Source organism: Podarcis melisellensis, assembly GCF_964234715.1.
Source record: "Podarcis melisellensis genome assembly, chromosome: 2".
In the NCBI taxonomy this organism is placed as follows: Eukaryota; Metazoa; Chordata; class Lepidosauria; order Squamata; family Lacertidae; genus Podarcis; species Podarcis melisellensis.
This window is the reverse complement of record NC_138529.1, coordinates 5106359-5127383: the sequence shown is the minus strand read 5'-3', so window position 1 is coordinate 5127383 and position 21025 is coordinate 5106359. Positions and strand designations below refer to the sequence as shown.

At 47.0% G+C, this 21025-nt stretch overlaps 1 protein-coding gene across 1 annotated transcript; it reads right to left on the bottom strand.

The window, feature by feature from the left end:
* Window positions 1–333: 333 nt before the first annotated feature.
* SHMT2 (serine hydroxymethyltransferase 2) lies at window positions 334–19511 on the bottom strand. Its single transcript, XM_081900748.1, has 12 exons — window positions 19353–19511; window positions 16109–16300; window positions 13679–13758; window positions 12167–12367; window positions 11545–11626; window positions 7508–7630; window positions 7039–7178; window positions 6174–6339; window positions 4059–4158; window positions 2371–2526; window positions 1414–1521; window positions 334–764 (listed from the first exon to the last, which is right to left on the bottom strand). Exons 1-12 carry the CDS (start codon window positions 19383–19385, stop codon window positions 637–639), a joined length of 1509 nt encoding a protein of 502 aa, XP_081756874.1. The 5' UTR covers window positions 19386–19511; the 3' UTR covers window positions 334–636.
* Between the last annotated feature and the right edge of the window lie 1514 nt (window positions 19512–21025).

Sequence of the window (21025 nt, the reverse complement as noted above, 5' to 3'; positions counted from 1 at the left end):
CAGGTGCAGAAGAACAGCAGCAGGAGAGAGTGAGTGCTCTCAGGTCTTGCTCTGGGCCTCCCAGAGGCACTTGGTTGGCCACTGGGAGCAAAGTATGCTTTGGCCTAATCCAGCAAGGCTCTTCTTACAATCTCACAAAGCATAATTCTGTCTGCATGGTACTTAGAAGCCCACCAGTGTACATGTTAATATTGCTGGCCGTGTGCTTATGGGCAGAGAAGGTACTGTGAGCATGTACACATGTATACATAAACACTCTCAAACATGGGTGGCAAAGGGCACGACATTAGAAGGTAGTTTCAAAAATGCTCTGTTTTGGTTTAAGCCAAGGGAGAGAGATGAAGCTGTTTAATTCTTACAACCCATCTTGCATAGTGGGCAGGCGAAAATATTACACAGGTACCGTGGATCAGAGACTAGTCCTGCTATAAAACGGAAAGGAGGTCAGTTGTTTTTGAGTCACTATAAAATGGGCATTGGGAGAAGGAGAAAAGGTGGCCAAGGCAATCACCCTTCCAGAAAAGGGCACCTGCTGGCTGGCTCTCAGAGGTAGGACTACAGGGACCACAAGCACCTGGCCTCTGGCAAGCCCCGCCCATCTGGGGGTAATCAGACAGTCTCTGGTTGGGCATAACATCAACGTTCATCAAAGCCAGGCATGGGGAAGGCACGGGCGAAGGTCTCAACTCGCTGCCTAAGGTCAGACAGACGCTGCTTCGTCTCTGGGTCAGCCAGCAAGAAGGTTTTGAAGTCCTGGAGCTTGGCTGTGGGAAAAGGAAGAGAGCAGGAATATAAGTAAACCAAGAGTTGCAAAAACACAGGGAGACTGAGGCACAGAGGGAGGGTTTCAATGATCTAAGAATGTACTCTTTACTCACTCCTAAATCTGGGGCCAAGCCTCAGAAATCAGGAACCCCCATTTAACCACTTTAACCGACTTTTGGTTACATAGAGACACATGGTGAAAAAATCTTGACTTGCTCAACTTCTCTGCGTTAAAAGACACAGAGCAGGGCCAATAAAGTAGTGGGGGGGGGACCGGACCTTCAGAGGATGTTCTGTGACCTCTTGGGTCTCAGCTGAATCAAGGAAATCCATCATTCAGAAACAGCAAATGTAATTAGTGCTATTTTTCTAGAAAAAGAGGTGTGGGAGCTCACCGTAAACTTCTCCCTTGTTCTCTTAGAATGACAATGGCACCCACTGAGAGGTGCCAGAGCTGAGCTCCTGTGAGCTCCAGCTGGAAAAAAAGCCCTGAATATAATGAGTCTATCAAACAGATCACCTAGTTGTCCCACTAAAGAAGTCAAAGTCTCAAGTTAGTGATAGTCAACATGGACTAGTAACTGCAACATGCAAACAACCCATCCCAATTCAACCTGCTAGCTTTTCCATAACACACCAACAACTTACAGGTTTTCTTTTTGACATCCAGCCCAATCTGGATTCCTTCATCCATGAACTCCACCACCTTCTGGAAATCGCCTTCTCGGAATTGCCGGGAGGTAAGTGCAGGTGCCCCTGTGAGGGATTGGAAGAGAACAGCTCTTCTCTTTGAAAGAATAAACACCCTGGACAGTGCGAAAGATCATAAGCAGGAGAAGGACACACACATAGACCTGACCAGGAGTTCAAAGACCTCCATTCTCCTTACTCTCTTTCTTAATCATATTGACGGATTGCCTACAAAAACATCACCAATACCTACCAATACCATTTTCTGTAATTGGTATTCCAGGTGTGTGTTGGGGAGGACACAGCGGGGGAGGGGGTGAGAAGAGAAGAGTCATCATGGATTGTAGTGTCCTATCCCAGTTCAGCCTTCCCTCCCCATTAGTATAAATAATCTGCACTAAAAGTGAATGACTGAAGGAAGGAATTTGGGCCAAGAAAACAAGAACCTGGAAATGAGGTGATTTATAGCAATTTGCTTACTCTGCTTAATTTATTATACTAATTAGGGGCAAAAATTTACACAAGATACTGGAACTTTCTTTCCTCACTCTAATTTCTGGGATACTTTCAAGCCTATTTTTGCAGCCTTAAGGGCTAGAAAGTTGTTTTTTTATTACATGAGTAAGATTCTGAGCTTGCTGAAATCTGGGCCCAGTACTGATTTCAGCGCTCACAAGATGCATCCATGGAAAGTGAGTAGTGCACCTATTCCCAAATTTCCATACCCTTCCCACTGTTTTTCTCCCTAGCAGTCCTGAGCAGAAATAATTGACATTATTTAAAAAGAAGGCGTCTCAAAGCAGAGTTTAGCTTTTCTTGTGGCAGAATCTGGATTACTTCAGCGTAATTATATGCAGCTCTGAACATCAGAAACAGCCATGCACCTGACTTTCTTATTTAAGCCATTGTTCTTACCAAGCCGCAAGCCACCAGGTGTCAATGCACTCTTGTCCCCAGGACAGGTGTTCTTGTTAGCTGTTATGGACACCAGCTCTAGCACCCGCTCAGCCCGGGCCCCGTCAATGCCTTTTGGTCTCAGGTCCACAAGTACCAGGTGGTTATCAGTGCCACCTAACCAGAGAGATAGAGATAGACAGAGTATAACCTTCCTAACTCGCATCCATTTTCAACACTCAAATAATAGGTCCATCTCATAACAATTATGATGATCATTAGAATTACCCTGCTGGGTTAAAGACCTTCATAGTTGCTTGCCGACACAGCCTCTTCATTATGGCGGACATGTTGATGGAGCCATCCACCATGAATTTATCTAATCATCCTAGTGACCACCTTTTCCCACCCACCCACCCCAGAAAAACTGTGACACTGAATTCATAGACTACCCTATGTATTTTTATTTATTTATTTCATAAAATTTATATACTGCTTGGTTGTAGAAGAAGCAGTACTGCATTTAGAGCAGGGATGCTTAACCTGTGGCCCCTCCAGATGTTGTGAGATGCCATTGGCCATGCTGGCTGGGGCTGATGGGAGAGGGAGTCCAGCAACATCTGGAGGGCTAGAGGCAAGGCACCCCTGCTTTAGAGGTCGATTCATGGAACTGAACACCAGCAGTTTCAAAAAAGTGTCCTATATGAGCACCTTTTTCACATCTCCAAGGTGAAGATATCCTCTTGTTTGAGACTACTATATGGTGCTTGGCAGAGGAGGGATTTGAACCAGCCCTCTAATCACTGATCAAAATGCATTTAAAACTTTCCCACAGCTGTTCTTATTCCACCCATTCCAAATAGCATGCTTCTGCAAACAGCTACAGGTTTTCACATCTCTATATGTGCTAAAAGGTAAAGGTAAAGGTACCCCTGCCCATATGGGCCAGTCGTGACCGACTCTGGGATTGCGCGCCCATCTCGCTTAAGAGGCCGGGGGCCAGCGCTGTCCAGAGACACTTCCTGGGTCACGTGGCCAGCATGATGAAGCTGCTCTGGCGATCCTGCACCAGCGCAGCACACGGAAATGCTGTTTACCTTCCCGCTATAAAGTGGTACCTATTTATCTACTTGCACTTAAGGGTGCTTTCGAACTGCTAGGTGGGCAGGAGCTGGGACCGAACAACGGGAGCTCACCCCGCCGCGGGGATTCAAACCGCCGACCATACGATCGGCAAGTCCTAGGCGCTGAGGTTTACCCACAGCGCCATCCGCGTCCCACAGTGCCACCCGCGTCCATATGTGCTACTCACTGGCTAACCTACCCCAACACTTCCCTTCCCACTGCACCAAAATAAAGTCAAGACCCAGAGCTAAATCACACAAGCAGAAGAGTCAGATGGCATGGCGTTGGCTGGGATGTGCCATTTCAGACTGCAGGTGGGGAAGCACATGTTTGAATCCCATCCCATATTAAAAATTCCCTGTGCCTACCATTAAACTAGAATATCAGAGATATAACTAAGCCTAGAATTCTTCTCCCCTACATACCAATTTCTGTATACGCTGGGAGCTTTTAATATATGAAAATGCCTAAAATGTGCCATCTACCTGCAATCTGAAATGGTACAGCCCAGTAAAAGCTTCCGCCATGTGACTCCTCTGGCTGTGTGCTTCTGCTCAGAAGCAAACGGAGGGTCCTCACTATACCTGAAACCAGAGTGTATCCTCGCTGCAGCAATGCTTCTGCCATGGCCTTGGCATTCTTCAGTACCTGCTGGCAATACTCCCGGAACATAGGTGAGCTGGCCTACAATGGAAAAAGGGATGCACAGTGGGCCAGAATCAGCACTTCTCCTTTAAGCAGCACAACTTTAAGCAGCATTTTGTCACTCCACAGGGAAGCAGGGGCAACACTCTCTCGGCTTCTTCCAAGCCCAGAACTCCAGGGCTGGGAGGGTGAACCTTTTTCAGTACAAGGGCCAGACGGACAAACTTCCTTGGGCCACGTGCCAAGATTGAGTGCCGGAACCAGAAGTAAAAGTGGGCGGAGCCACGCACATTACTTTGGCCTCTATATAGCCATGCAAAAAAGCCACAGGTTTCTACACACGTCTTCCTCCATCCACACAAGCAAGAGGCATTATCACATTTCAAGGGCATCATCACCATTTATTTCTTGTACCCCGCCCATCTGACTGGGTTGCTCCAGCCACTCTGAGCAGCTTCCCAACAAATAGCAAAGAACACATAATATATCAGACATTAAAAGCTTCCCAATGCAGGGCTGCCTTCAAATTTCTGCAGAATGTTGTTTAGCAGTCTGATATCTAACAAGAGGGCGTTCCACAGGGCAGGCGCCACTACCGAGAAGGCCCTCTGCCTGGTTCCCTATAACATCACTTCTCGCAGGGAGGGAACCACCAGAAGGCCCTCGGAGCTGGACCTCAGTGCCCAGGCTGATCGATGGGAGCAGAGATGCTCCTTCGGGTATACAGACATATTCCAGACAGGCAAAACTGAACAAGGAGGGCATGGCCCAAGGCTGGTGAGGGTTGTGGAATGGGGAGAGGGGTTTTTGGACTGGGGGTGGGGGCATGGCTTGAGTGTCCCAAAAGTCAGGTAGAAGGGTTTAGACACCCACATTTGGTTCCTGAGCCTGATATTCCCCCGTCCTGCTCTAGGGAACACTCTCCACCACTGGCACTTAACTGGTCAAAAGGAGGGCAGTCAATTAGCTGGCACAATATTGGCAAACTAATACTAGTTAGTTTACCAAGACTAGTTATTAGAACTGTAACAGAGATAGCTACGCTCTTGGAAACAAGAGAGGGGTTTTTTTCATCAGTGGCAACCCAGCTGTGGAATCCCCTCTGCAAAGAAGTTCATCTGGTGCCTACATTGTTGTCTTTTAGGCACTAGGCTATGGCATTTTTATTCTCTCAAGCACTTTAAATGAAGCCAAGAAGAAAGAAAATGGTGTTTTAAACAATGAGTTGCCCATTCTACTTTCCAAATTGGTTCTGAAGTTGTGGTGAATTTGTAAAGTACATCTATTTTTGGGGGGTAGCATTTTATTTATGTCATTGCATAGCATTGTAAATGCTTAGAGGGAACTACCCTCAGATAGGAAGGGCAGTATACCAAAACATGAAATAAAAAGAAATCAAAGCTAATCTTCTAAAAGATGCAGGAATCTAGCCTCTCCTAGCAGAATTAAGAGAGCCAACGTACTGGACCATATAGAGGACAGAAGCTTGCTAGGAGAGTAGCAGGACAGGGGATGCCTATGCCTAAATGGGGAGTTTTTGCCCCAACTCCAGCAGGACAGGGGAGCAAAGAGCCCTTACTGCTCCTATGATGCAACATTTTTTATTAAAAGGTAGCTCCTCTCAGACATAAGAGAACTTGATGGAAGAGCATATATATATCAAGCTCATTGGTTCATGAGCTGAATTTTCAGAATCAGGACCATGGAAAGAAGGATTGAGGTCCAGGGCAGGATAAACACAGGCCTTGGTCCAGACCACCAAGGCAAACAGGCAGGACAAGAGAGACAAGAACTGAGCACACAACAAACGCCAAAGCGTGAAGGCAAGGCGGGTTTCAAAAGGAGACAGAAGCGCTTACTATGGGGTACAGATCATTTGCACTGGGCAATGCACTTAATTAGCCAATCAACAGCTTTCTTTTGCAGGGGCTGCTGGGAAACCAAGAGTCAATGTTGCTCATTTCAGGGCACCGAGGGAGTTGAAGTGGTGATACAAGTTAACGTCGAAAATCCTGTCAAAAAGTGTATGCAGGGCTCTTATTCCCCTTTCCCACCTGTTTCAGTGCCACAGCGACAGCTGCAATGGCATGGTTATGGGGCCCTCCCTGCAAAGAAGGGAAGACAGCAAAGTTGATCTTCTCTTCCAGATTGTAGGGAATCTCCTTGCCAGTCTTCTTGTCTATAGAACGGGCACCTTTGCGGTAGAAGATCAGTCCAGACCTGCATGTGACAAGAGTGTGGAAGTGTGAACATGATAGTACATCTATCACTAGGGCTCCAAGCATACAAGACTTTTTGGTTAGGGTTAGGGCAATGCCCACTGAAGCTTCAGAAACCAGAGAGGAAGCTGAACAGGGTTTCCAATAGCTGGAGACAGGCCTTGCCTTTCCCATAACCAGCAAAACTAAAAATCATGCAAAGAATTCCATTTCTATTCCCCAACACCTTTTGCCAAAAGTCCTAACTCCAGTATTTTTGACCTCTTGCTCAGAGAGCACTTTGCCCTCTAATTACCCTAGGCACAAGATTGCAGGTGAAGAAAGAGAGATTTCACAACTGGACCATGTTAACCATGTTCACAGTTCCCGAGCAGATTAAGTACCATTATTAAGGCATCACAGAGGGTCTTCACAACCCCCAAAGAGATGAAAAATGAGTGAGGAACCTCTGGCCCTCTCCTCCTGCGGTGGGGAACACTTTGTGGGCAAAGCCCACACTCTTCCACTGAGTTCACAAAGGGCAGGGGTAGGGAAACCTGATGCCCTCTGGATGTTGTTGAGCTGGAACTCCCAACATTCCTGCTCATTGGCTGTGCTGGCTGGAGCAGATGGGAGTCCACCTGGAGGGCATCAGGTTCCCACCCCCAAATGATGAGGACTGATGCTTCCCAACCCCACACTCCATCCTTGTCATGCTCACCTCGCTCCACGCAGTGTCTTGTGAGTCGTGCTAGTGACCAGGTCAGCATAATCAAAGGGAGAAGGGATGACTTTGGCTGCCACCAGACCACTGATATGGGCCATGTCAGCCAGCATGTAGGCCTTCACCTCTTCACACACCTGACGGAGAAGAACAGGTCAGTCTCCTGCTCCCACGCTCCTTGCCATATGCCTCACAAGCAAAAGGAACAAGCACCCTTGCACTCCAGCCCAAAGCCAAATGAAGGTCCAGCTACTTGCAGATCCAAAACTATTAGAAGCAAACAGGTTCCAGTTGAGCCCTAACACTCACATTTCCACTGAATTTTACTATGGGGTAGTCATTTTATTTGTATGATGCTTTTCCACACAACCCCCCCAAAAAACATGCTCCAAGCGGCTTACAACAAAACAGGAATGCATTTCAAAGCCCTACAACTGCCTGCCCTCCCACTGCACCCAGGGGCTACCTTCTTGATGCGGGCGTAGTCAATAAGGCGGGCGTAGGCACTGGTCCCAGCAATGACGAGACGCGGGCGGAAGAGTCGGGCCGTTACTTCTAGCTGATCATAATCAATCAATCCTGTTGTTGGCTGCAGGGAGGGAAGTGATGGGTTAATGCATGGGGATTAAGCCAATATTTCTCCCTTCACCCATAAATACACACACAGGAGAGAAAGGTTCCATAGAGCAGGAGTTGGCAATGGGCTGCCTTCACACCAAATCCAGCCCACATATGAAGACGAGTTATCTTACGTCTCAACTGCCCCCTTGCCTAATGTCTTGTTAAGATGCTTGTAGCTGGCTGAAGCTGCAGACAGTCTGATGTCCTGCCTGTCTAAGACAGAGATGGCTGCAGGAACACCCAGGCTATGAAACCCCAGAAAGGACTGCAGTTGGGATACTTTTAGCTAAAAGACTAGGATGCCTAGCAGGCCGCCTTCTCTGGTTCAGACCAGCTGATATTTGAGATCTTTTGAGGAGTCCATGACCAGCAGATTGTCACTTGGTGGCAACATGGATGAAAGCCCTTCTCCACCAGAGGGCTCACCCTCTGGAATAACCTCCCTCGGGTCTCTTGTGAGGTGGAGACCAGAATACAATATGAAATTTCTAAAAGATCTTTCTACTGTAATGTGAAATCACTTTCAGATGCTTCATGGGAAGAGACTCATAAATGAAATGAAATAAATAATAGCAACCGCCTTTAAATGCCTGTTTAAATTTATTAGGAAACAAAACACCAAGGTGGTTATCCCCAATAGAAGCTGAAGCAAATAAAAAATTAATATGAGTAATAACTGGGTACCTATAATGTATTGTTAGACTTTTCAGAAGGAGAGCCAAAAATGAGAAAAATAGAAGAGATTAAAGAATTTGTATCAGTTAAATTATCATCAAATCAATTCAAAATTTTAGATAAGAAATTGGGATTTGCATAAAAACCATCACAATTTGAAAAATGCTACGATCCAGAGCTAAAATATTTAAGTTATTTTTATTCTTATTACCTTGTGCTTGACTGTAACACAGTATGCATTGATGATATGATTAAACAGAAAAGCTTTTTTTTTTTTAAGGCTCTTTAAGCCTTACGTTTACCCAAGTTTACCCTGGACTTAGACTCTTAGTTTTGAATTCTGCATGCTGTTACATTTTATTTGTGATAATTTTCAAAATAAATAAATCAGAATAGAGATCTTTTCTTTTTTTGCCACCAGGTAGCCTCTCCACGACCAGTTTTATTGGCTGCCAATACTGACTGAGAATGCAGAACTATAAAGAGGCTGCCGCTGCCGCTGCCTCCTCTCCTTCCCAGAACAAGGCAGCATTGTTGCGAGAATGTTTTCTCAACCTCAGGCATCTTTGTGTAGCTGGCAGAGGCAAGCCAAGTGGTCGAGCACACAGAGAACTAACACTTCTTGGGGAGCAGAAAAGAGGAGAGGATTCTTCACATTGCCTTGGGAAAAAACAGCAACTGCACTTCAGAGCCACTCAGGAAAAGTGGATGTGAGTGAACTGTGAAATTATCTCCTTCACCCATAATCTTGTGCAAGGGATAATCAGTGGGCAAAGTGCACTCAAGAAGTGAGAGGTTAAAGATAAAAGAGGCTGAAGGAATAGCACAGAGCCGTCTTGCCAGTATTAAAACAACAGGTGCCCAAGAAATCCAAATACATACATGCTTCGCAAACTGAGCACATCTGCCAAATTACAACTCTTTTCTTTACATGATTTAATCTGCATTCTTTAGCACTGCGCATAATGTATTTTAATTTGGATAGTTATGAAGAGGAACAAGAAGCTACACAGGTTATGAAGACCTCTTCTAAGATTCCTGAAAGGATTACTTCCAAGCAGTATCTATATGTGGTTAAAAGAGCTTGACCCTTGTTTGCAAAAACACTAGCTAGGGGAGAAGACTATAAGGGCACCTAGATCGTCGTCATCACCATCCACCCTTCACCCGAAGGTCCCAGGACAGGTTACAGCAGTAGAAAATGCATCATTAAAACAGGCTCAACAGGCCTCCCTTTGACTGCCAGGCCATTTCAGCCAAGTCATGCCCACCTGCCCCATACCTGACATCATAAACACCTTCAGATGTGGAGCAGGTAAGGACATGGCTGAGCAGAAAGAGATTTTGCAGGGACAGTCAATCAGCTGGACTGCAAAGCCCTGTGTACCATCATAAATGCCCAACGATCAGCTGAGCCATGGTGTACTGATATATCACCCGGGACTGGATCGCAGTGGCTGGGTTCACCCGGCAGTATATTGTGGGTGAAACTGCCACTGCTGAGTCCCTCTGCCACCAGCGCTCAGCACACAAGGGAGAAAGAAGCTGCTGCCGGCCGCTGGCAGCAGAGGGACTCAGGAGCAGCAGCGGTTTCAGGTGCAATATACTGCAGGGTGAAGCAGCCATTGCACTCTGGCCCTCATACGGTTGAGGGGCCAATGTAGCTTGTTCCTCCCTTGGCTGCCCGCTTGGGCAGGTGGCTCCTTTAAACTTCTCCGTTCTGGGGTTGCCTGGCTGCCCTTCCCCAAGCGGGGAAGTGTAACGGCGCCCTCAACCCACCTCTGGCTTGCGCAAGCTGGAGGTGGGGTGGGGGACTCCGTTACACTTGAGGGAGCCTTGAGAATGGAGCCCATCAGGCTCCCTCCGTTTACAAGTGAGTGGGGAGCGAGCAGGCTGCTTCCTTCTCCTAGGAGAAAGCCATCTTCAAGCAAGTGGGGAGCGAGTGGGCTGACTCTTTCTGCTAAGAGTCTTGTGGGTTGGGGCCAATGCAGCTGGTTTCAACTTCAAAGTGTATCACCAGATCGCAATGTTTGGCTGGTGTTGCATCGCAGTGTTGAAAACCTAACGTTGCCCAGCCCTACACTGGGCTTTAGAAGGCCCAGCAATCACCTGATAGTCAGGCTTGTCGAATGCTACCCAAGGGTGCTGCAAAATGCTCCGTTCAGGCTGTGCCTTTGCCTGCATTGTTTGATTTCAAACCATGTGGGCAAAAATGGCTCACCTGACATCTTTATGATGTAAAGTGATTGGCAGGTGGGTGGCTCTACACACCTGTCAACCGTGCTCCGTGGAGGGTGGGAGAGACAACAATCTGGGCCACTGGACAGATCCAGTTCTCATCTGCCGATACAAAGGGGGGGAGGGGGGAAGAGACACACCACACAACGGTGTCTCCCTCTCCAGGCAAGGTAGCTGACTACAGGGTAGAGGCAGCTGATGGTACGTAGAAGGGCTGTAGAACTGCAGGCAGGATTCTACACCGACTCTCAGCACAGAGGAAATGGGTTGGGTGGTGGGGAGGGGGAAAGGTGCCAAACCCCCTACCTACCAACATGATGCTGACACAAACCCCCACACTAACCCTAGTCAACAGAACAAAAGTACAATGCCCCCCATCTCCCTTGCCCCCTTTCTCCCCCCAGCAGCAAGATGTCTATGACAAAAGTGACACTCACTAAATGTAAATGAACTGTGAAAAAGACTATGAATTAAAAGTGGAGGTGATTCCCTGTTTATCTGTTTTGCAACACAGAAAAATCTTAATAAAAACTATTTTTTATGAAAACCACAGCTAACACTTCACACACAACGCCGTACATTTTGTATACATGAAGGCAAATCATTATTATCATCATCATCAGCCTCCCCACGCTGAAATCAATTAGATTGGCAAGTACTACAAGCAAGGTCTACTTGGTGGTGGCCCTATATTTGTGTAAATCCCTCCTGCAGCTACTTTTCAGTTGGAAGGTTAAGCTAAATTTTGATTATTTAACCACTCATACCATGACTGGTTGTAAAACTGTTTCTTCTAAAATGCTTTAAAATTGTTTTTATGAGCACCATGATTGTCTGTGAAATCCTGCTAAACTGCTGTTTTAATGATTGGACTGAATTTTATTGGAACAAGAAGTTTCATTTATGAATATAAGCTGCTTTGGGGGTATTTTGGAAAAGGAAGGATGGGACACATTTCTGTTCACTCACATTCAGCTTGTAGGGCATGGATTCGAAGAAGATGGACGTGGCCGAGATACGTTTGACGTCAGACATATACCCATGCGTTAGGCTGCAAGAATAGGGAAGACATGTTGTCAGGAGATAATCTAAGCCCCAGTCATAGCAGAACTCTGACCATGGGACCAAGTAAGAACCTTCCCACCCAAATGGACCCACAGATTAACTAGTTATTCATCCTCAAGTAGGACAGTCACTTCCAAGCGGGATTTTCTATGGGGCAGAGTAGGATCTAGTAACTACACGAGGCAAAGTATGTCCCCAAAAATACGAGTTCAAAATCTCCACAAACCAGAGGGAGAAAGGAACCAGAAGCTTCTACAGACACAAAGCTGAAAAACCAACTGCTATATTAAACTGACTAAGGGCCAGCAAATTTCGCTTTGTCAGGGGACCATTATTCTGTGGAGGATTTTATCACCAGTGTGAAGAAAAACCACAATGCCCTGAACCCCACACAAAGACCCACTGTGTCAGCATTGCAGTCCTTCTCCTTCTACCTCCCCATCCCGGTTCCTTCAGTTACACCTTCCTCACTTGCGCCTTTATTAGCCATGCCAGTTCCCAGTTCCACACCCCACTTTGAACGTACTGGCCTCCATCAGGCAAGTCCAGGCCCATGAGTCGCTCGTGGGGCTGCAGCAAAGCTGTGTAGGCAGCAAAGTTGGCAGGAGATCCAGAGTATGGTTGGACATTCACTCCCCAGCACTCGGGGTCCAGGTCAAAGGCCTCCAGGGCCCGGCGTTCACACAGCAGCTCAATGCGGTCGACCACCTCAGCGCCACCATAATACCTGTGCCAGGATGCAAAGGGGAAGGCAGAATTAAAACATCAACAGCCCACACATCTGTTGCCCTGGTGGCACCATTATCTCTGAACCAGAGAAGAAGACACTGAGAAACAAAGAGACACCCCTCCCTCTCCTCTCCATGCCACAATGTATAAAGGAAGTTGCCAAGACCACCATCCCCTAGCAAAGCCTCCTGCTGCCAGCCCAGTGCTCCGCAGCTGACTTTTCATGCGCCCGCCTCTTCATTACCATATTCTTTTCCCAGATGACAAAATGCCCCTCCCCCCGCCTCTCCTCACTCCTAATATTTCATCCTAACATGCTTCTGTGGGTGATAACCAATCAAAGAGGCAACAGCTCAGGCCCAAGATGGGCCCTGCCCAAGTCTCTTTCACTCAGGCCTCTTCCAAGGGAGGACCATTCCATGCATCAAGCAAACACCAGGCGCACCGGGACAATTCAGTGGCGGTTGCAATCTGTCTCTTCACTGTAAGAAAAAAGCCCCAAGCTATCCATGGCAGTCTCAGGAAGAAGAGAAAAGAGGACTATTCTTCATACGCAGTTGGTACACCTTCTCCCCAGCCCAGCCATAGCTTCTTCCCACTAATGCTACATCTTCCTTTGGCTTATTCCCCCTTTCACCCCCTTCCATCTCTCTTCCTTGGTGCCCTTAGACATTACAGTGAGCTGCTCTTCCCTAGGTTCATCCTGTGACACGACTTTGAAATTTAAAGGCCCACAGCAATGCCGGTTGGGGCTGTGAATCCCAACCAGATCTGGAGGGCCACCACTCCCCCATCGAATGGGAACCACTATTTTGCCCCTTGCTGTTCTTCCTTAATGGCACTTCTTTTCTGCGATGTTTGTGGTTCTCCCCCCTCTCCACTGCTATCCTCACAAGAGCCCGGTGAGGTAAGTTGCACTGAGAGACTATGGCTGGCTCAAGGTCATTCAGTGAGCTTCATGACTGAGTGGGGATTTGAACCCTGGTCTCTCAGGTCTTAGCCCAGCACTAACCCCGATGCCACCCTGACTCTCAGGGTGCTTTTCCTGCATTCTTGCCCTCAAGTTTTATCCGCAGCCCAAAAAAAACTGACGGCACCAGGCCTAAAATCTCCGCAACTCGAGCCCCAGTGATATTTACTTGGTAAGTTTTTAACATCTTTGCATCATTTTTATCCACTGCAAGAGTCTGCAGGCCAGCAGGCCATCAAACCTGGTCAGTCTCTGCTCACCCACTTTCAGAACCCTCCATCCCAACCCATTACTGATTTATTTTACCCAGACTGTCTCACTACTAAACAATGGCATTACCTCTTGCCAGGGTAGCCCTCTGAATACTTGTTGTTGAGGCAGGATCCAAGAGCCTCGAGTGCAGCTCGGCTGCAGAAATTCTGGAATTTGGGAGAAAGAGTTTCAAAAGTTAAAAGCTTCCCATACTCCTTGATATATGGAATGTGTTAAAGTTGTATGATTTTTGTAGAGTTGTATTGATATTTTTTCACCCCCTTTTTTCTTTCTTTTTAGCTCATTTCCTATGTCTGTATTCCTACTGTGAAGTATAAGATACACTAATCATCAATATTACTTATATCTGTTTATCAAAATGTGATTTGCCATTTCTCTTCTCCTGTATTTTATTGTTTTCTAAAATTTGTGCAAAATTAATAAACAGTATTTTGAAAAGAAAAAAGAGATGGAGGGGTAAAGAGAAAAAAGAGAGAGAAGGGAGTCACACACAAGCAATAGATAGAGGGCTAGAAACATTCCATCCCTCTTATGCCATGTTCCTCAGACTGTATGCTTCTCTTTCCAGGTGAATAAAAATGGAGTAACTTTTTCACCTTGCAATAAGATATAACTAAGACCCAGACAAGGTAATGAGTCTTGCTCTGCAGTAGTCTATCCAGGCTTGTCATTTTGAAAAGAGAAATAGGAATTGCATCCGAAGGGGAAGGCCAACTAGATGAGAGAGACTGATCCAGGCTGGGACCACAGTGAGGTGCAACTTTGGGGCCAAGTAGCAGCTGGGGGTGTGATGATCAGAACAGTGGGTAGGAAGACATGCAGAGAAATGTCAGACATCTCCTCCTGCCCATACACCAGGATCTGGATTCAAAAATGAAAAACTCAGACTAGTTCTATGTTAGATTAGAATCCCTCTTCCTTTCATTAGCTTACGCTATTTTATTACTCCAGTCATTTTTAAAGCTAGTAGGGCCGGCCCTAGCATTAGCCAGAGTGAGGCACTGGGCAGGGGGCAGCAACAGCGTCTCTGGCCATTCCTTCTGATCCCTCCTGGTACTCCGCTGTGTTTGAGGACAGAGCTGTGTGTGCACTACACTGCCAGCCCTGCGCTCCTGGAATTAGCCTGATGCCTAAGGTTGTGGTGGAGAAGGCTGTCCCATTGCCAGCACTGAAGTAAGATTGAGCTGTCCGTCAATCAGCTTTTGTATGTAGAATAGGGGTGGGAAGCCTCTTGCCCTTTGCCTCTGGCAGCAAAACGCCTTGGGCCAGCTATGCATGTCATATATACAAGACCATAACTGTGAGTTGGATCCAGATTTAGTCATGCTTAGAGCAGAACCAATGAAATGAATGGGAGTCAAGCTCCATTGATGTCAGTGGGTCTAGCTTTAAGCATGACCTAATCTGGATCCAACCCCTTTGCATTCTGCATTCATGAACCCAGATTAACTCCCTTTCCTTTGTATTCATAATAACCCATACATCCAGGTAAAGATTATAAAAGCAGAGGGGGTGGAGCGGGGGGGGGGAATCCCAAAGCGTTTTTTCTTTTCCTTTGGACACTTAGGTCGAAAGCTTTTCCAGCCCTGTTAAAAAGACCTCATTCTTGAAACCTAAGAATCTGAAATATTTTTTACAGTCCTGACTTTAAACATTTTGCATTTAAACTGTGCATTACAAATGTTTTATTATTTATTTCTCAAATTATTATGGCACTTTAAAACTAACGAGCTCAAAAGCAGCCAACACCAAAACTTAATCAAACATCATTCATTAAATAGCAACTAAATTATAAGGGAAGAATTAAAACCAAAACCCAGTTTAAAAACACAGCAGCTAGTCCCCATGAACTATTTATTTCTCAAATTGCATACTTCAAATGAGGTTAAAGGAAGCCTCTCCTCCTGTAATTTACTAAGAAAGAACGCTCAATCGCATCCCTTGGAAAAGGCCATAGCTGTAGTCAAGCATTCAGCCTGAAGGCACAAGGGCCAAAAGTGGCTTAGGCGGCTGGGGCTGAATACACTCTTACGGCACTCCCAAGTGTGTAAGAGAGCTGCTGGATCAGACCCAAGGCCTGTATGACCAAGAGAGGTCCCTTAACAGAAGAAGAAGAAGAAGAAGAAGAAGAAGAAGAAGAAGAAGAAGAAGAAGAAGAAGAAGAAGAAGAGTTTGAATTTGATATCCCGCCTTTCACTTCCCTTCAGGAGTCTCAAAGCGGCTAACATTCTCCTTTCCCTTCCTCCCCCACAACAAATACTCTGTGAGGTGAGCGAGGCTGAGAGACTTCAAAGAAGTGTGACTGGCCCAAGGTCACCCAGCAGTTGCATGTGGAGGAGCGGAGACACGAACCCGGTTCCCCAGATTACGAGACTACCGCTCTTAACCACTACACCACACTGGCTCTCCGCTACACCAGGAAGGAGACAGCACTTGCCAGCCAAAGGATAAGACCCTTTTGTCCTGCACTCCGGGGCTAAGGAAGAAGACACCCACCTCTGAGGCAATGAGCTCCAGACCCCGGCACTGGCGATCCTTCTCTTGCTGCACCAGCGCCCACATCTCAGGGTCACTCTCGGCCAAGCTCTCCTGCCCGGTCCAGCCTGGCGTCTCCTTGGCCGATGCAGCAGCTGCTTTGCTGTGTTGGGCCCGCAAACTCCCCGCAGCCTGGCAGCATCTCCGCAAGGGCTGGCAAAAGGGAAGGAAGGAAGGAAGGAAGGAAGGAAGGAAGGAAGGAAGGAAGGAAGGAAGGAAGGAAGGAAGGAAGGAAGGGTTATATTAGCCTGACCATCCTAAAGTATTTTGAGGACTCAAGCAGGGGGTCCAAATGGTGCTCTTTCCACACATTAGAATGAACAAAGGGCACAATCCATCTTGGAAGTTCGGCTGCGCATGTTGCAATCCAGGGACCTGCTCTACCAGAGCAAAGAATACATCAAACCTGTTGGATTTCTGGGAGACCCTGACTGCGCATCCCATGAGACCTGCTTGACACCAGTAGTAGGAGCCTTTTTCTTATGAAAGGTTGCAATTAAATCAGGTCTATAGCCAATAGGTGACATGTTGCAAAATTGTGTAGATTTCTCTCCCCACCTGCCATCGTGTGTGTGTGTGTGTGTGTGTGTGTGTGTGTTCCACCCAACCTCTCTGTCTCTCGCTGTGTATCATCCCACAAGCGGAAAGGACGCCTGTGCAATATAAGCCTCCTCATTCTAGAGGCAGACAGCCATCTTGGATTTGGGATTAAGTCCCACCATAAGCAGTACACAGGGAGTTTACTGGCATTCACCGGCTTCCCTACCATTCAAAAAAACAAACCAATAGACGTTCACAAAAAGAACCACGAGTCTTGGAGCATCTGATGGTCTCTTGACTGCAAAAAGCTCACTGCAACAATATTCCATATCCAGCCAGTATCCTCCATGTTAGCCTTCCTGAACCTGTGGCCCTCCAGGTGTTGCTAGGACTCCAAGTCCCATCAGTTCCAGCCAGTATGGGCAGTTTTCAGGACTGATGGGGCTTGTAGTCCAACCCTATCTGGAGAGCTACACATTCCCTCTGCCCCTGCCCCTCCCTTCCACACTGGCTCTGGTTAAGGGGAACTGTAGTTCCAAAACATCTGGAGGGCACTAGGTTCAGGAAGGCTGACATAGAGAATAATGCCTGAATACGGCTATGGATACCAGCCGAAAATCACCAAGCAAGCTTTGTGACGGAGCAGGGATTTCACATCCCAGCCCAGCTGCAAGACTCCATCCACTATGCCATGCTAGATCTTGGAGCTGCCAACTGGGGCTTCCTCACTGCCCCCCTTCCCTACTAGCAGTTATGTCCATTTCAGAACTAGGTTATTATCATGCAAGCCAGATGGGTGCTGAGGAATTTATATTACAGCCTTCTGTAATCTAAGGCAGCTGTTGAGCCCAGTGGGAGATTATGAAGTTTGGGGGGTGGCAGGCAGATAAATCATCCAACCAACTAACATATATAAAAAAAGAAGTCTAGAAAGCAGCAAATAGTTGAAGTTTATCAGCCTCTTTCCGCGTTGCCCCAATGGACCTACAGAATAGCATTTGCTTGCATTAACATGGAGAGTTTGGGGAAAGGAGTAATTCCTTGCCACTTCCGTCACTGAAAAAGCAACACAGTGAGAATTCTTGAAAGAAAACGCTGGAGTGGTGAGGTGGCAGGAGGAGCTGCTTCAAGGGCTGCTGAAACAGAGCGGGCTTTGTTAGGGTGTTACGTTGCAGATGGTCAAGTGAGCTTCATTTGTGCAGAACAGCAGACGCAACAACAACTCCTGCTGCTGAATGCTGAGTTGGCAAGTCCAGCTGGGGGGGGGGGGCGAGTTGCACGCACAGTTTGCTTTTTCTTTCCTACTTCTTTCCCACATGTTTCAAATGAGGGCAACACAAATGCCAGCCAACAGCATTTAAAAGGAGGCAGTTTTTCTTTTTAATAAAAAAGGTTGTACTTTGAAAAAACATCTAAAACTCATAATCACCTCTGCAGATGATGTAACCGGCTCATCTCGGTTGCATCAGCAAGGAGGGAAAACTCAATAATGCATCTTGGCCTATGAATGAAACACTCCCTGCATCATTTTAAAACCATCATTGTTTTCTAAGCAAAAAGTGATTCTACAAATTGCAGAGGTTGTTTGTTTTTCCTTGTAAAGCGCAGGCACAAACTTGTTTCTGACTGCTGGATAGAAGGGTTACAAAATATTTACAGTTCACTGGCTGTAGAAACTCTTTCCTTTTAATTTTGAGTTGTAATCATGTTACCCAACGCAGATATCTTTAGCCTGCGAATCAGGAAGCCGTGTTCAGGGGGTATGTCATTTTATTGACTGGGTTCAAGAGATCAAATAGCAGCTGGTGCCAGAGAGAGAAGCCTCTGCCAAAGAGACTTTGGTAAGGTGATAAAGCAGCTGCCCAAGTTGCATTTGTACCTGTTCCTCCCACCCCACTTTCCCCCACTCCGAACCTGGGCCTCTTTCTGCCAATTTCCCTTTCTTTCCCTCGAAGCTGCAATGTCAGATAGGACAGTGAGAAAGGGAAAGAGATGCTACAAAAATTAGCCTATAAAAGTCAGCAAAGCGTGACCGAGACTCTATTATCAGCTGAAACCTCTCCCAGCAGTCTTGGGAACGTCAAGATAACTCTTCGCCTCGCTCGGTGCCGCATCCAAGAGCCATTAAGCCAGAATTAAATAATAATTGAGCTGCAGAATGGCGCACAGATCGGTGCTGCTATCAGATCCCTGGCTTTGAACCCTCAGGCGGGTATATAAACTCCTTACCCAAGAAGCTTGCCTCTCCAAACTTGCACGACTTAACAGTCCCATGGGGGGTGGGGGGGAGAGAATGCCATCAGTGAGGACAGATCTTCACTCACTCGAGGAGCAAAAAAAACTACTTCCCCAGACACTCAAGAACTGAACTGTTTAGGGAAAGGCCTCCTGGCATATGGGGAGGGAGGAGAGAGGGGGCAGGCAGGATGGAGGTGTCGCTCAGGTCAGTTCCCCTTTACAAGTCGAGCCACGCACACTCGCCCAGGTGCTCCAAACATCCACAGCCACTGACCTGCAAAGCACTTCGGGGAAGTTGCGCGTGGGACTAAGGAAACCCCCCCCCCACTCTCCTTTTGCATCTCTTCCCTACACTCAACTTAGGAGATCCCAGCAGATCCAACCTCCTCCCCCCCCCCCCTCCTGCCATTCGCATCCCACGCCTTACCTTAGCAAAGTGTCTAAAGGGAAAAGGCAGCATAGCAGCCTAAGGTGCAGAAAGTGCAAAACCCCCAAACTGTTTTGCTAGTTGTTGCTCACGCTAAGTGAGTCTCCAAGATCTGAAAAGAGGACGGTGGGCTGGAGGAAGGGAAACACGTGCTTCTCCCTCCGCCACTGCCAGTTACTACCGGGTTCAAAAGGTATCATGGGAAATGTAGTCCTCCCTTTCCCTCTCTCGCTTTTGTTGGAAGTCAGCCGAGCGGATCGCCCTGCAGGCTGCGCGTAGCAGCTCGTACTTGTCTTGCATTTGAACCCGCGGAACGGACAGAAGCTCCCGCTCTCCTCTCGCAAAAAAAGGGAAAGTATATGCATCCGTAGCGTGTCAGGGAAATTTGCAATTCTGTAAACAAGGGGGGTTGCTGCTGGGCTCAGTTTCAGAACTATATATTGCCTGTTAGCACAGCAACCGAATTTAATACGTACACAGTCTGCCTTGCCACATGTAGGATTATACAGCTGCTCGTGCACAGATATATTGTCCCTGTCCGAGCTTCCGTCGCTTTAAGAGTTAGAAATTCAGTCGATACAGGTTCTGCCAGGGCTGCATCGGCATGCAAGGGAAGGCTGCACCTGTTCAATTTCTGTCTGTCACGTGACAGGCACAGGTCTTTGCCGGATAAAAAGATGTGCAACCCTACTGTTTCTGCATATTATAGGGGGCTTACTTTTTCTGCTCGCCTGGAAGGGTTCCTGTTAGTTGGCCAAATTCAAAAGATGTACCTGAGCAAGCACACATAGGTCACCGGGTCAAAGCTTTCTCCATTATGAATGTAGATATATTGCATTTCTATATGCCAGTTTTGTGGGAAAACTCTGTCCTCTTTCCTTTTGGCAATGTTTAAGTGGCGGCAGTATTTATTGCGTCCATAATACAGGGCGGCAGGTAGCTTAAGATGAGAACAGGCGCCTCGCCAAAGGATAATCAGTGAGTTCATGGCAGAGTTGCCTTTCACAGCACCTGCTCTTAACCACGATGCTCTATCAGCTTTCTTGAATCAGCCCATCTGAGCCCCAACAAAACCTCATGCAGGCGTTCCCTGAATTTCAGCTACTCTGTGGTTGTCTCCTGTCAGTGTAAGAAGATTCCCAACAAACAGACCACATTAAAGCATCTCACTCCACGCCCCAAACGATGGAGTTGCAAGCATTCAGGTGTTACTTCTTTGTGTTTTAAGATCTTTAGATCTTGAGCCATTGTACTGCACTAGAGATGCATCCTGGCACAAGGGCAAAGTATTTTTACATGACACTCCAATCTCTGAATGGTGCAGGATACCAGCAGTCTTGGTGCTCATCCGGGGTTTGTGTTTCCTTCGGAAATGAGGCACAGCAAAGACTGTGGTGTCTTCACGATGTATGGTTTAGTTACACATATTTACACACTGCTACCTGTGTCTATAGTGGAGGGATTTCCAGCATTGACATCTCAAGATGATTCTTTGCTCCTCTCTTAGGAGCAGCAGGCTTAGGTCTGCAAACAGAGGATGCAGCCATGCAGCCTATCCCTTTGTTACAGCCTGTTGCAGGCAGTCCACCAAGGATTCCGCTGGTCCCCCTGCTTCCCCACTTTTCAAACCTCTTGCAAAGTGCCACTAGATAGATAGATAGATAGATAGATAG